Here is a 13,500-nt window from a genome sequence, read left to right as displayed (position 1 = left end):
TACCTTTTTGACTTCAACGTTTTTACTACTTTTTGCCTTTCAGCGTAGGCCTGTCTTTAGAGAGCTACAATTCTTGTTTAAGCTGTGCTATATAAAACTTAAAGTAGAGAAAATATTTTCACTGTTAAACCATCATGAGATAAACTCCATCTTGAATCCCTTTAAAACACTGATACTCAAAGTACGACCCAAGGGCCGCATGCGGACCTCCTGACCTTTACTTGTGACCCCCTGGTCAACAGCAGCACTGGTCGGTTGTTTACTTGACTCGGCACTAACATCAAAAAGATGGGAAATAAACGGCCAAACATTTATTTAAAGGTTAAATTAATTAAAAGACGGAAAGTAACTAGGGTGTCCTGCGCCTCTTAACTTTAGGAACACTTTCATTTTTAAACACATCTTGCAGCAAAAGTGTAAGCATTTTATAAAGTCTCTTCAAAATTCAAAAAAGTGTATTTCATTAATATACAGAATCGTTTCTCCTTGGTACATCAGATATCAGTGAGTTGAGAAGCATTTTTTGTTTACATGATAGTTTTAACACATGAATTTAAAAACATTCATTCTTTCCCTCCACCCCGACAAGAGTGCCAATATTGAACTAAAGACTTAAGTCAGTTGTTATGTGCATCTCCAGGGCGGCGTGGGTTCTTTTATACATGAACATTATAAATTATTAAGTCAAACACAGGAGAGGGTTTTGTAAAGCGCACATCCTGAAGTCCTATATTTTAAGGTCATCTTATAAGTGATAATGAAGAAAAAGGAGGGAAAGGGAAAACAATTGCCTAGTGTCACACAATTTGGTAAAGTGGGGAAGTCAGGATTAATATCCATATAAAGAGATAGAATGCACACTTTTGTATTCCACAGTACTTTTTCACAAAATGCTCAAAGGCATAAATGTTTGCTTGCAGACTGGTGGTGGGTGAAATGGTTTGTTTAGTTTTACATCTTAGATAACGGTTGGGTTTTATAAAGCACTGTTTTTTATTTATTATGTTGCATACCAAATACACATAGATTTACAGTTGGTATAATGTGTCAAGACATTGTATGCTTCATGTCTAATGTTGCAAAATAGTAATAGTAGTTTTAATTTGAATTTATAGCTACCCCGATGAAGGGATGTCCAGCCCGAAATGCATTGGGTCAAAGCGAATATAGCTGCCCAGGATGAACAATGTAATCTCACGTGCTACAGAAAAAGGCCTTGATAGTCATATCTATAGCATTTGAGAAAATTGAGAAACATGCAGCCTTTTATGTGAATGAAGAAAATTACAAGAAACCTATGAAATAAAATATTAATCAAAACGGATTAGAATGGATTAACTAACTAATGATGGAGTCTATTAAATATTGTCTGAATCGGCTGTGCGGCCGGCTGCCTTGGAGCGAAATATTGCTTCACATGTTATAAAGTCAGGATTGATCCCAGGTTGTCTGGTTTTTACATTGTGCAGTTCAACACTAGTCATATATGCTTCGCATCCCCTAGACCCACTGTGCCATAGACAGGACCCCGCTAACCCTTCTTCACCGACCTCCACCCTGTTGGCATCAATGCGGCCCTCGGTCACATCACAGACCAAACATTTTGGCCCCTGAGAAAATGTTTGCGAGTACCCATGCTTTAAATTCAGATTCTTTAATTGTTATGGTACTCTAATCAATTTTTTTTTTTAGATCTTGCCTAATAGATCTTTTGTTTTCTAACAGTGTGCATAGAGACAGCCCATTCCTTACCATTGGATGGCTTCTTTGCCACTCTAATTTGCTTTCTTTTGATTAGTCTGCTGCTGCAGGCTACCTTCCTCTTCTTGTGTTTGTCCTTCCCCTTGAGCATGGAAGCATCACTTGTTCTTAGACTGGTCCATTTTTTTTTGACACTACTGTATTTGTCGTTCCCCTTGAGCATGGGTGCATTACTTGTCCTTCCGCTGGTCATTTTTTGGGCACTACTCTTTGCTTTGTGTTCTGCCTGAGCACTTATTCTTCATCTGTCTCTCTTGTGCACTACTTCAACCATTTCCATGTTCCACCAACTGCTGTCCATCAGCTTCTCCCTGTACTGACTTTGTTGCCCCCACACATCCTCCCTCCCTCCGTGTTTCCTCCTAGCATGCAATTAAAAAGCACTATAACACTGACAAAGTTGGCCCCATCCTAGCACTTTTTTCCTACACCCTGTGTCCCCCCCACACACTCCATCCCCTCCCTCTGTGTTGCCCCTTCCCTCCTACAATAAGTAAAACAAATGTGCTTTGAGGCAGTCAGTGCTGGCCGTATCTGACCTGCGAAGTCGAGGGGTCCTGCTGTCATTTCATCCACCGGGGAGGACGACTGTCCATTGCTAGGCTGCCTATTTTGTCATGCCACCTTGAATTCAAGCTTCAAGCTTCCTGTCGTCCCTTTAATGTCTGTGCCGACACACTGATTACTCTCAGATCCTGCATTTTCATTCACCTGAGGTGCTGTACAGTTTCCGATCTCCTAATCCCATTTGAAAGCTGCTATTTTAGAACCCTGACTCTTTGTTGTGCCTCTGGGAGATTATTTAAACAGGACTCACGACGACCAGTTGAGCTTTCTACGATTTCATCAGCCTTCTGCTTTATCTGACTTGAATTCGGGCATTGACGGAACCTCGTGTCACTATAGAGGGCAAACACGACTCGCCTCTGTCACCCATGACTACATAGAGGGCCCTTTGCAGACAGGCTATATGATAGTTTTGCCAGCCATGATTGTTACTAGGACACCTTCCCAGGATTGGGTTGTGGGATCTTGAGAGACAACGCTTATCCATGTTATCTGTATCTTGCGCCCTGATGAAGGAAGCTTGTATTGGCACTGTTCCGAAACGCGCGTCGGCACTTTTCTTGGATGTTTTTGCTTGAATGTGATTGTGTGTATTGGTATGTGTATGATTTTGGTCTGACTGGAAGAGTGAGTGAATTGTGTGCCAATCTTTTAATGTTCTTTTTGTCCTAAGGCTGTTGTTATAAAAAAAATTGCATGTGTTTTGTATGATAACTTTGAACAAAATTATGATAAAGAAATGTATTGTGTATTAATTTTCTAGAACTGATATATTTTTCCATGTGAATAAAAAGAAATATTTGATATTATTTAGTTGTTCTTTGGGCTTTTCCTGTAGAGTTGGGAATATTTCCCCTATACTATTGGGAACTCCCCTTTCATGTTTTTTGACAGTCAGTGCTGGCCGCATCATAATGCTTTATTTTTTATTAAATTTTTTACTTTCACTTTCAGTCTGGCTGCACAGGAAACCAATTACAACGCAGTCATTACAACGACCGCGTTGTTACAATGTAGTAAATTAAAACACAAGTCATTACATCGACTTGCTGTAGGGGGCGCGCTAACCTAAGGAATAGTATAATTTACTATTCCAACACCTTCCTACTGTTGCGCACACTGGAGTTGGAATAGTAAATTATACTATTCCTAAGTCCAGCGAGCCCCCTACAGCAAGTCGATGTAACAACTTGCGTTGTAATGTACTGCGATGTAACAATTCATGTAAATGCATGCGATGCAAGGTGCTATATTCTGCTGCACAGCAGCCACACTTCTGTATCACTGGCTAAAACATTGATAAACCCAATACTTCTCATAGATGAGACCTACTGGCTGTTCAAATGCTTGTTTTGAAGCATCTGCCAATTTCTGGAGTACTTAGGTCCTTCTTTTTGAAAAAGTTGTCCCTTGATGTTTGCTGTTTGCCTGCCGCTGTCTTCATTAATGATGTTAATTATTTGTGTCATTTAAAATCTCTCAAGAACCAGTCATGTTTTTACGCAGAAGTTCATGCACAGGCATCTATCTGTCTGGAGTCAGTGGATGAGAGGTGGTCTTCTAATCTCTGAGAAAGTTTATAGCAGTTGTAGTTAATGTAGGGTATCAGTAGTTATCCTTTACTTGTGCATCGTACTATAAGTGAGTCCCCACTGAGTTCCACTGATACTGACCTCTTTGGCAGTGAGAGTTGCAGAGGTTGTTGGGAGATATAGGACCTCAATTCAGTCACAGTTGGCTGGGATGAGGGGACTGAAACTGTTTTGATGAGTATGAGCAAGTGCAAAAGATCCCCTCATTGTCGATATCATTTTTTGTAATTCAGCATATCATGACTCATTCCCTTCCTCACTCTTTTATCTCCCCCCCCTCCTTCCCCCTCGCCTTTGCTTTTCAGGTCTCGCCTAGGCAGCGTGCCGATCTCATTTTGAAGCACACACTCGTGCTTGTGGCAGCATCCACCTTGTGGGAGCGAGCAGTGGCACGCGTGCTAAATGGGCATTGCTCGCTCCCGCAAGGCAGATGGCACCACAAGCACGAGTGCTTGAAAACAGCTGCTGCTTGTTAATTAGTGCAGCATGCGCGGCACACACCACTCGTGTGGTTTTTCTTTTGTAGACACTTTTAAATTGTCTGTTCCCTTCCTCTTCTGCAGCCACAAAATGGATGTTAAGGTTGTCCTGCTTGTTAATTAGTGCAGCACGCGTGGCACGCACCACTCGCGTAATTTTTTTCATTGTAAACACTTTTAAATTGTCTGTCCCCTTCCCCTTCTGCAGCCACAAAATGGATTTAGGTTGCCCTGCTTGTTAATTATTGCAGCGCATGCGGCGCGCACCACACCGTGTTTTTTTTTGTAGACACTTTTAAATTGTCTGTCCCCTTCCTCTTCTGCAGCCACAAAATGGATGTTTAGGTTGCCATGCTTGCCATCGGTGTGAATTGACCCTGCGGCCTGGCTTATTTGAAATTGCTTATGTGTAAAATGAGGGAATTACTGACATGCTTAAGTAGGTTTGTTGTGCTTCAGCAGATGCCTTGAGAGCTAGAACTTCATATGTTTAAGGATCTTGCACTATCACTGTGCCTAAATTCTAAATTCCCTTCTGATATCTAGTGTTCATTGCCACTGTGCGCATCAGTCCTACTTCTCTTTTGTGTTGACCAGTTGAAAGAGAGGAAGCTCTGTTGATCTCAGCGTCGTGTCTATGTGGCAATGTGTGACTTAGTTGTGGATCTGCACTCCTGAAGTAAGGCGGCATGCAGCGATTGCTTGCTGTTCCTTTTCGGAGCACGATTCCCTCATCACATCACTATGAGAAAATCCACATAATAAATGTTCTCCTGTAGCAGCATCCTTCCCACATTCATTATTCTGCAGGGCCACTCCCCACCAGCTTTTTTTATTAAAACTTTGCAACATGCTGCACACAAGCCACACTACTACACAACATAGCTTAAACACATTAGCAAAGCCAATAGCTCTGACCAAACACTTATAAGTTCCCAAAGGCGAGACCTATTGGCTTTACAAACGCTTTTTCTAAAAGTCTCTCTCATCCACCAAGTATATTGAGCTGTGATCATTCTTTTATTTCACGTGTTTTGCCATAGAATTCTTGAGGCAGTGTTTGTATGATAACCACTGCTGAATCATTCATCTAGTTTCCATTCCTAAACATTCATAACAGAGACATTTTGTTAATTTAGTGATTTAATAATTATATTTTATTATGTTGACTTTTTTCACAGTTACATATGGCATGTCCCTTTAACTTACACCACAAGCAAATCTAATGTGGTTGGAAGATTTTTGCTGAAAACCAAAAAAGGTAAATATTTTAGCATGATTCATTACTGCATATTCACATGTTGTGTATAGGATTATTTCGTACTTGGGTTACATGATTTTGTTCTTCTGTTATGTAATATAGGAAATGTGAAAGTTATTTATTCACTCAGATTATATATTTAGGTTTCATTATTGTGGGACATTATAGAAACTCTTTGGAAAAAGTACTTACTTTATTTGAGTAACTATCAGGACCCAGGTTTTTTTTAATTGAAATGGGTGTTTTCACCCGTTTTGTATCTTTATTATCTGATATACTTTTAATTCATCTAGTGATTCTTAGTACATCTAGTGATGAATTACATTAAGTGTCTTTTATATTTTTTGAGCGTGCAAGAGTGGTAGAGGCTTTACGGAGATGTCAACCAAAGAGTTTAGTTTTGCCTTTTTATCCCAGAGTGTGCAGAAATCCGTTTTTAAAATCTCAAGACTCGTGCCTACAATTCCCGTATATTATGTATATGTGAGTGATTGATCTTTTTTTTGTTTTTCGGTGTGTTTTTTTACTGAGTCGCCAGGAGAGTTCAATCACAGATTAGGTTAGTGAACGGTAATCAGAAGGCCAGAGGCACGCCGTTTTCAGATGACTGAAGAGGAGTATTCAAAGAAGAGACAAATTTATTAATTTCGAGCCTTTTTGTTTTGCCTATCCTTTCCTTGGCTTTGATTTGGCACCTGCTTTTTGATTTCCTTTGCATTCGACTAAGCAAAAGCAAAATTCATTGCAAAAAAAGGGCTTATCCTGGCCAGTTACCTGGATTGAACCTGGTGGCTACCCTCGGAGAAGAGAGACTCTCTGAGGAGAGAACGATCCTCATCACTACTGACAAATAGTTTTTGTCAAATATTTCCAACTTTTAATGTTCATTTTCATTTGAAAAAGCTGGTATATGTCAGTTCCACGGTAGAGAGGAGAATAGGCACAGAGAATCTGCCCCTTTGCGACCAGATTTTCCTTTGATCCATCTGGGTCTAAGTAAGAATAGTCGTCTGAAACCACCATCCGACAAGCATTAGTGGGAAAGAGTTGAGTATTTTTTTTGCTCAGCAACCTTAACAAAAGAAAGCACATTGAAGTTAGGTGATTAGTTTGTCTCCAGAGATAAATTGTCTTCCAAAACAACCCAAGATTCTTTACTGGGCTTGGTGCATCCAACCAAGAAGGCAGCTGGAGTTTGAGGTAATGGGGCTGGCAGTAGCTGTAATTGGAAGAACCTTAGTCTTACTCTAATTGAACTTCAAAGCCTTTAGTTGCAACCATGTGAGAACCACTGTCATGAACTCAAGAAATAACAATATAACGTGCAAAATACATTGTTCAACCTGTTTAAAGTGTATGAAATATGATGTAAATAACTAAGGGGCTGATTACGATGGCAGTGAACTGGCCACCGTCAGGCTGCTGGTGGCGGGCTCACCGCCATCGTGCGGCCAGTTTCCACCTGCCAGATTGTGATGGGCGGTGTGCTGACGGGCGGAAAGCCAGACCGCCAGGGGTCCGACAATGGCAATCATTCTAATTGCTTGTCGGACCGCCCTGCATCCCTAGAATGGTGGTGGTGCCTAGCAGGCACCACCCGCCTGATTAGGATGTAGTATCCCCCTGGGCACCTTGAACTTCCACTTGGTGGGCCCCTATGGTGCCCCCCTACGGTTCTCTGCAGCATGTGGCTGGCACTGCATTTTTAACATTGCGACAGATGCTACAGTTAGTAGCACCCGCCGCAATGTTAAGTATTGCAGATGCGACCATCGGCGGTCGCATCTTAATTCCATGTGTGGGACTGCGGCCTCATAGGCAGGCGGTCTCTATCCCCGACACGATGGTGGATGGACTGCTGTCCGTCTGCCATCGTAATGAGCCCCAAAGTATTTACATCAAAAGGAGTAAATAAAAAATCAATAATAACAAAGGGAACAATACTTTGTTATTGGCTATATTAACCCAGTTCCCTTTATGTCAGAAGGGTTGCTCTCAAGTTTGTTTTTTGAAATATGATGTAATCAATGTTTCAAAATTACAATTAGGCATGCAAATTGCAGGGTACTTAAGCTGAATCATTGCTAGAATATGTAATCTTTAGAGTTAATCGAAGGTAATTTCATCATGGGATGATGCACCAAATTAAAACAAATTACCTCACAATGATAACGAATGGGTAGACAAAGGAATATATTGATAACCGAAATAGCTTTCTGCTCCCATTCATATAGTTAATTTAAATGAGCTTGATTAACAGTATATTTTATGCACCTGAATTAATGTTAGATCCTGATGAGAATTCCAAATACGGGTGCAAGTGACCTAGCAGTTTGTTTCTCGAGGCTAGGTGCCGGTTCCACGTGCTGTGCGCTGTTTGTATTGTGTTTGATCTTATAAACCTTAATTGTACTGCATTTTCCTGCTGTCACTGGTTACTCTATGACTGTATGACCGGGTTATTTTATTTTTACTGACCTGAGCTCCGCTCTGCTGATATTTTGGAGCGGAGTGTTCTTTGGCTATTCGTCTCCCCGGTCCACTGCAGCCATTGACGGGCTGTTTGCGTGGAGGGAGTACTGAATTGCCAACGCTGGAGCTACCTACTTCTGGTGGGTCGGTCCTACACACATCGCTGGCCATATGCTTGACCCCGTTTTTTCCAATATTCCTTCCATGACTGTCAAGCCACCTAGCCCGGTGTGCTGGTCCGGCCATTTTTTTTGTTTCCTTGTCCTTTCCGTTCTCTGAGCCTCTGCACAGAGCTGATCGAAAGTCCTCTTTTAAACGCCCTTGGCGTAAATTGAATCTTGAGGAATTTCATGCCCTTCTCTCTTTAACTCCCCCCAAGCTGTTGAATGATCTTGACTCATCGTATAAAACACTCTACGACTGGATTCTTCACACGTTAGTCTCTCTCATTCCGGCCAAATGGTATAAAGGCCGTAACTCTAATCCGAACCCATGGTTCAAGGACTCTCTGGCAGCCGTATGTAAATCCTGTAAAAAGCTTGAGCGTGCCTGGAGAAGGGACTATGACCCTGTGGCTAAGAAATGCTACCAGGCCGCCATTAAGAGTTACCATAGGGCCATACACGCTGTTCGGGCTGCCTACTTCACTAATGAAATCAAGTCTAGTTGCAACCCAGCCAAATATATTTTCAAAATACTTAACGATTTTAAAGTAAGAAAAAATTCCACTGCCTCTGCGATCACGTCAGAGCAGCATTGTAAGGACCTTGCCACTTTCTTCGTTGTGAAAATGGAAACCATCTATAGGTCCTTCCCTATGTTTTCCACCTGCCTTTCTGCTTCACATGGTCCCCCTCCCATCCATGCTCTGGCGGTTATTCCCTCCATCTCACAGGATGAGTTTCTCCTGCTAAGTAGTAGAGTTAAATCGGGCTCCCCTGCTGATCCTCTGAAACCTGCCCAGTTTAGGGACTCCCTAACTGTGTGTGCCAGGTATCACACCTCTTTTTCCACTGCAGTTGTACCTAGGCTGTAGAAGCAGGCTAAGGTAGACCCTTTACTTAACAAACCTTCCTTGGATCAAGCCAAGCTGGAAAACTTCCGCCCCATATCCATTTTACCATGGGTCGCCAAGATTGCTGAGGCACACGGTAACAACATCCTTACAGGATTCTTGAATAATAACTGCATCTTGGATCTCTCTCAGAATGGTTTCCGCCCTGGTCACAGTATGGAGACTGCTCTACGAGCTGTGACCGAACACCTGCAGACCATTCTTGATGCTGGGCACACCACTGCACTGATATTGCTCGATCTAAGTGCCGCGTTTGACCGGGTCTCCCACCAGATTCTTTTACATCGTCTGGAGAAGGCCAGTGTCGTTGGCCCAGCCTTGGAATGTTCAGATCTTTCCTGTCGGAAATAACATTCCAAGTAACTGCCCCTCCTTTCTTCTCTTGTGTCCAGCCCATTGGGCTGGGTGAGCGTCAGGGCTCTGCCCTTAGTCCTGTACTTGTCAATCTGTATGTGCAATCTCTAGCTGTGGTGGCCAGGGACGAAGGTCTCACCATGGTCTCGTATGCCAATGACACGCAGTTGTGGTGGCTCTCTCTGACGACTCCACGCAGGGTGCCCCTAAATTTAGGGGTGGCCTAGCAGCAGTCGCGAAGTGGATGACCACCAACTGCCTCCAGCTAAACGCCAATAAATCTGAGGTGTTGCTGGTGGGGAGAGACACTGGGTTATGGAGTGAGCAATCGTGGCACAACGCCCTGGGTAGTGCACCCACCCCTAAGGCGGTGGTAAAAAAATCTAAGGGTGTGGATGGACTCTACTCTTAGTTTTCAGGAGCCCACCAAGAAGGTGGCTGGCACTTGTTTGGCCTGCTCCGGGGACTTAGGCCCCTGCTAGGGTTTTTTGACCCGTCCACCTGTCAGATGATAGTCCTGGCGACCATTTTATCTCGACTGGACTATTCTAGTTGACTCTATCTAGGGGCAAATAAGGCAGAAGTGTTTAGTTTGCAGCGAGTCCAAAACGTGGCAGCCAGAGTGCTGCTTGGGCTCCATAGAAGCTGCCCTACAGCCGGGGCCATCTTTCAGTTACACTGGCTGCCTATGGCCAAGAGGATTGAATTCAAGGCTTTCTGCCTGTCCTTTTTAACATTTTTGAAACTCTCGTCTCCTGGGATTCTGGCCAATTTGCTGGTGCCTTATGTACCTACCTGCCAGCTGCACTCCTTGGGGCAATATCTGGTTATTGTCCCTCAAGCGAACCGTCTCCGAGCTGGGGGACAGTCCTTTTGCTGTCTGGTGGCCAGGCTGTGGAAGTGCCTGCCCTTCCAGATTCGCAGTTTGGATAGCCTGCTGGCATTTCGAAAGGCTACTAAAACATACCTTTTCCCCGTGATCTAGACTCTAACCTCTATGTTACACTGCTTTCAGTGCCGGGACGCCTCTTTGCTGAGGGAGCTGTGCGCTATATAAGTCAAGCTAACATAACATAACAGATCCTGATTTACTATAGCAGGCCCTGCCTGTGGCCCTGTACTAGGGTCATAAGTAGGAACATGGGTGTCCTAGGGGAGTGTGCAGGGTCACTGATGAAAAGGTAGTGAACCCCCAAGAAGATGCAAGTTTATAGGCATAGACAAACATTCTCAGTGGTTTTTCACACCCAACTTCTGCCATGAACTGTACCAAAAAGGATGGTTTAATTGTTCATATGCAGCAGGAAATACCTAAATAACCACTTATTTAATGAGACTTCATGTATAGGTATTTCTATAACAGAAAAAGTAATAATTGCAGCGAAAATCAATGCTTGCTATGCTTATTCCTATTTATTCCTCTTTAGCTGTTGTTGGAATAAGTCTAAATAACGACAATGCACAAGACACCTTGTGTGAGGGTGGCACTGGCAATGATGAGCAAGGGGTGAGAGAGCATCCTGCAAGATAGCTCTGGTGAAGCACAAATAACGCATCAGCTTCATAAGAAGTGTCTTTGAGGGAATTGAGTATTTTGGTGAGATCTGTTAAAGATAGTACTTTGAACACTAAAAATTGTGTGATTCTACAGGAAGAGGTGGGCATAAGAAATGTTTTGTCAATGGGCTTTCAGATCTTCTGTATTTTTTTTAATGTATAAGTGGATGATGGCATTCCACTTTTCTGTAGAGTGAGAAATAGGTCAGTCTGACCGGGTTGATGCATTGCTTGATTGTCTTCAGAAGTGTTCTGCTCTTGTTGGTGGCTTTATTGATTGTGTGGGTATAGTTGGTACATAGTGGCTTTATTGATGATACTGGTATAGTACTTTACTATGGTCAATGTGATGTGATCTCTGCTTATTCTGCAAATAGAATATCCTGAGCTTCCGTTTTTTTCTGTTGGACTTGACATCCTTGGCATGGTACCTACAACTTTTTGCCTCCCAGCCTCCTGGTTTTGTTGACTTTATTTTTCTGGCCTTAGGACTCTGCTCACTGCTAACCAGTGCTAAAGTGCTTCTTTAGCACTGGTTAGCTAAATATGGTAAGATTGGCTTACAACCGGTTGGCAAATTTAATTTAAAGTAGTACTACATGGACCAATGGCCGGTAAATTAAATGCTACTAGTGGGCCTGCAGCACTTACTGTGCCATCCACTTAAGTAGCTCTTAAACTGCCATTTCAACCTGGCAAAATATACCTATTTACAGGCCAAACCATTCCTTGTAATACATACAGGTCAACCCTAGAGTAGGCCCTAAATAGCACAATGCTTTTCACTGCTACAAGTCCTACCTCTCCTTTGGGATAGCATTGGGGTAACGTATTACATTTAATAAGTGATAATTTCAAATGGGAATAATTAAAAAAACATCTTTAATGGTAAAGTCAAGTTTTAAGTTAAAATTTTGAAAATGCCACTTTTAGAAAGATGGCGCACAAAGGGAGTTAGGTCCTTAGCGGGGCTGAGGGAGGGCTGGACCATTATACAATATACATACTCAAGAATGCCCCCTTCTCACACTACTTACAATATGACTTTTACAGCGACCGAATAAACAAATTCATTGAATCCGATCTGGTATGTTTATTTATACCATCTAGTTTTTAGAAAAAAGTTTTTCAATTGACAGAGAAAAATACACATGTTAGTAAGTATTTACATTCTTATTTGATTAGCAAAATACATTTCGATCTAACATAAACATATACAAAAATATTTACAAACAAATCAAAAACTCAAAAACATCCAACGAAACATAGCAATTCATCATTTTGTAATTTGTGCAGTTCACTAAATCAATTATTTGATTCCAATTCCTAAACAGAAAAAGATTTCATAACAAGAGCTACAATGTCCATTTCTTTCAATCAAAGGGGCACAAAATGCGATGCTTGGCTCTTGGTGGATATGTCAATTGAAAAACTTTTTTCTAAAAACTAGATGGTATAAATAAACATACCAGACCGGATTCAATGAATTTGTTTATTCGGTCGCTGTAAAAGTCATATTGTAAGTAGTGTGAGAAGGGGGCATTCTTGAGTATGTATACTTTTAGAAAGATGGCATTTTCCTGCCCTAACTATTTGGGGCCTGCAGCCTGTTCTTGGGTCACATGACTGGGTGTAGTTGATATTTGGACTTTGTTTATTGCTCCCACATCCACACAGTAGGTGGATTCGGCGTGCCTAAAATGGGTCATCAGCTGGCAGGATGGGCAGGTTGGAGCTAGACACAGCACCATCTGCAGCTGAATATGCTGTGCTCTTCGCTGCCTTCACACAAAAAAATTGTCACCACAGCAATGTTCATGTAGCCAGCTTGAAGCCAGATCAAGGAGGCAGGAAACTTCAATAACTTAAAAAGGAATTCTCTAGAACCTTTTCCCACATCAGAGTGTGCACCTGAAAGAAAAATTTGACCCTCAGACCCAAGTCTTCAGTACACCTCTGGACCTGTGGAAGACTCATAAGGATTTATGTGCTGCTCCGCAAGAAGGACTGCTACTCTGTTACTTTGCTGTCTGATTTGGGGACCTGGCCTGCACCTTGAACCCAGGACCACCTGAGTGACTCCAAGGGCTAGTTGGTTGGCCTCCTGATCAGATCCTCAGCGACAGAAAAGGCTCCAACCACCTTGAAACCAGCACCTGGATTCTATCTACTGTGAATCCGACCTACCAAGTGGTGCTCCCCCACCCCCACGTTCTGGTCCCTTTGCAGTGGGCCTGAAGGTGTTCTGCCAGGCCATCTGTGGTCTTGTGAGCAAAACCAATGTAGTACGATGCATCTCCTCGCAGCTCCATTGGAACCGCTACAAACTTGGTGGAACGACTTCAACATTTCACCTAAAGAGGTCCCCTCGCCTAACCCACT

The 13,500-nt window shown here is 42.6% G+C and overlaps 1 protein-coding gene across 2 annotated transcripts in view; it reads left to right on the top strand.

Moving 5' to 3' along the window:
• ERAP1 (endoplasmic reticulum aminopeptidase 1) overlaps nucleotides 1–13,500 on the top strand; it is a 530,688-nt gene that overhangs the window by 320,242 nt on the left and 196,946 nt on the right. For both annotated transcript variants that reach the window (XM_078675432.1, XM_078675433.1), the window contains exon 12: nucleotides 5,581–5,660. In XM_078675432.1, coding sequence (XP_078531558.1) covers nucleotides 5,581–5,660 — 80 coding nt within the window. The remainder of the gene's footprint in view (nucleotides 1–5,580; nucleotides 5,661–13,500) is intronic.

Source organism: Lissotriton helveticus, chromosome 2_1, assembly GCF_964261635.1.
Source record: "Lissotriton helveticus chromosome 2_1, aLisHel1.1, whole genome shotgun sequence".
Classification (NCBI taxonomy): domain Eukaryota; kingdom Metazoa; phylum Chordata; class Amphibia; order Caudata; family Salamandridae; genus Lissotriton; species Lissotriton helveticus.
The sequence above is the reverse complement of the archived record's forward strand: the minus strand, read 5'-3'. Positions and strand labels throughout refer to the sequence as shown.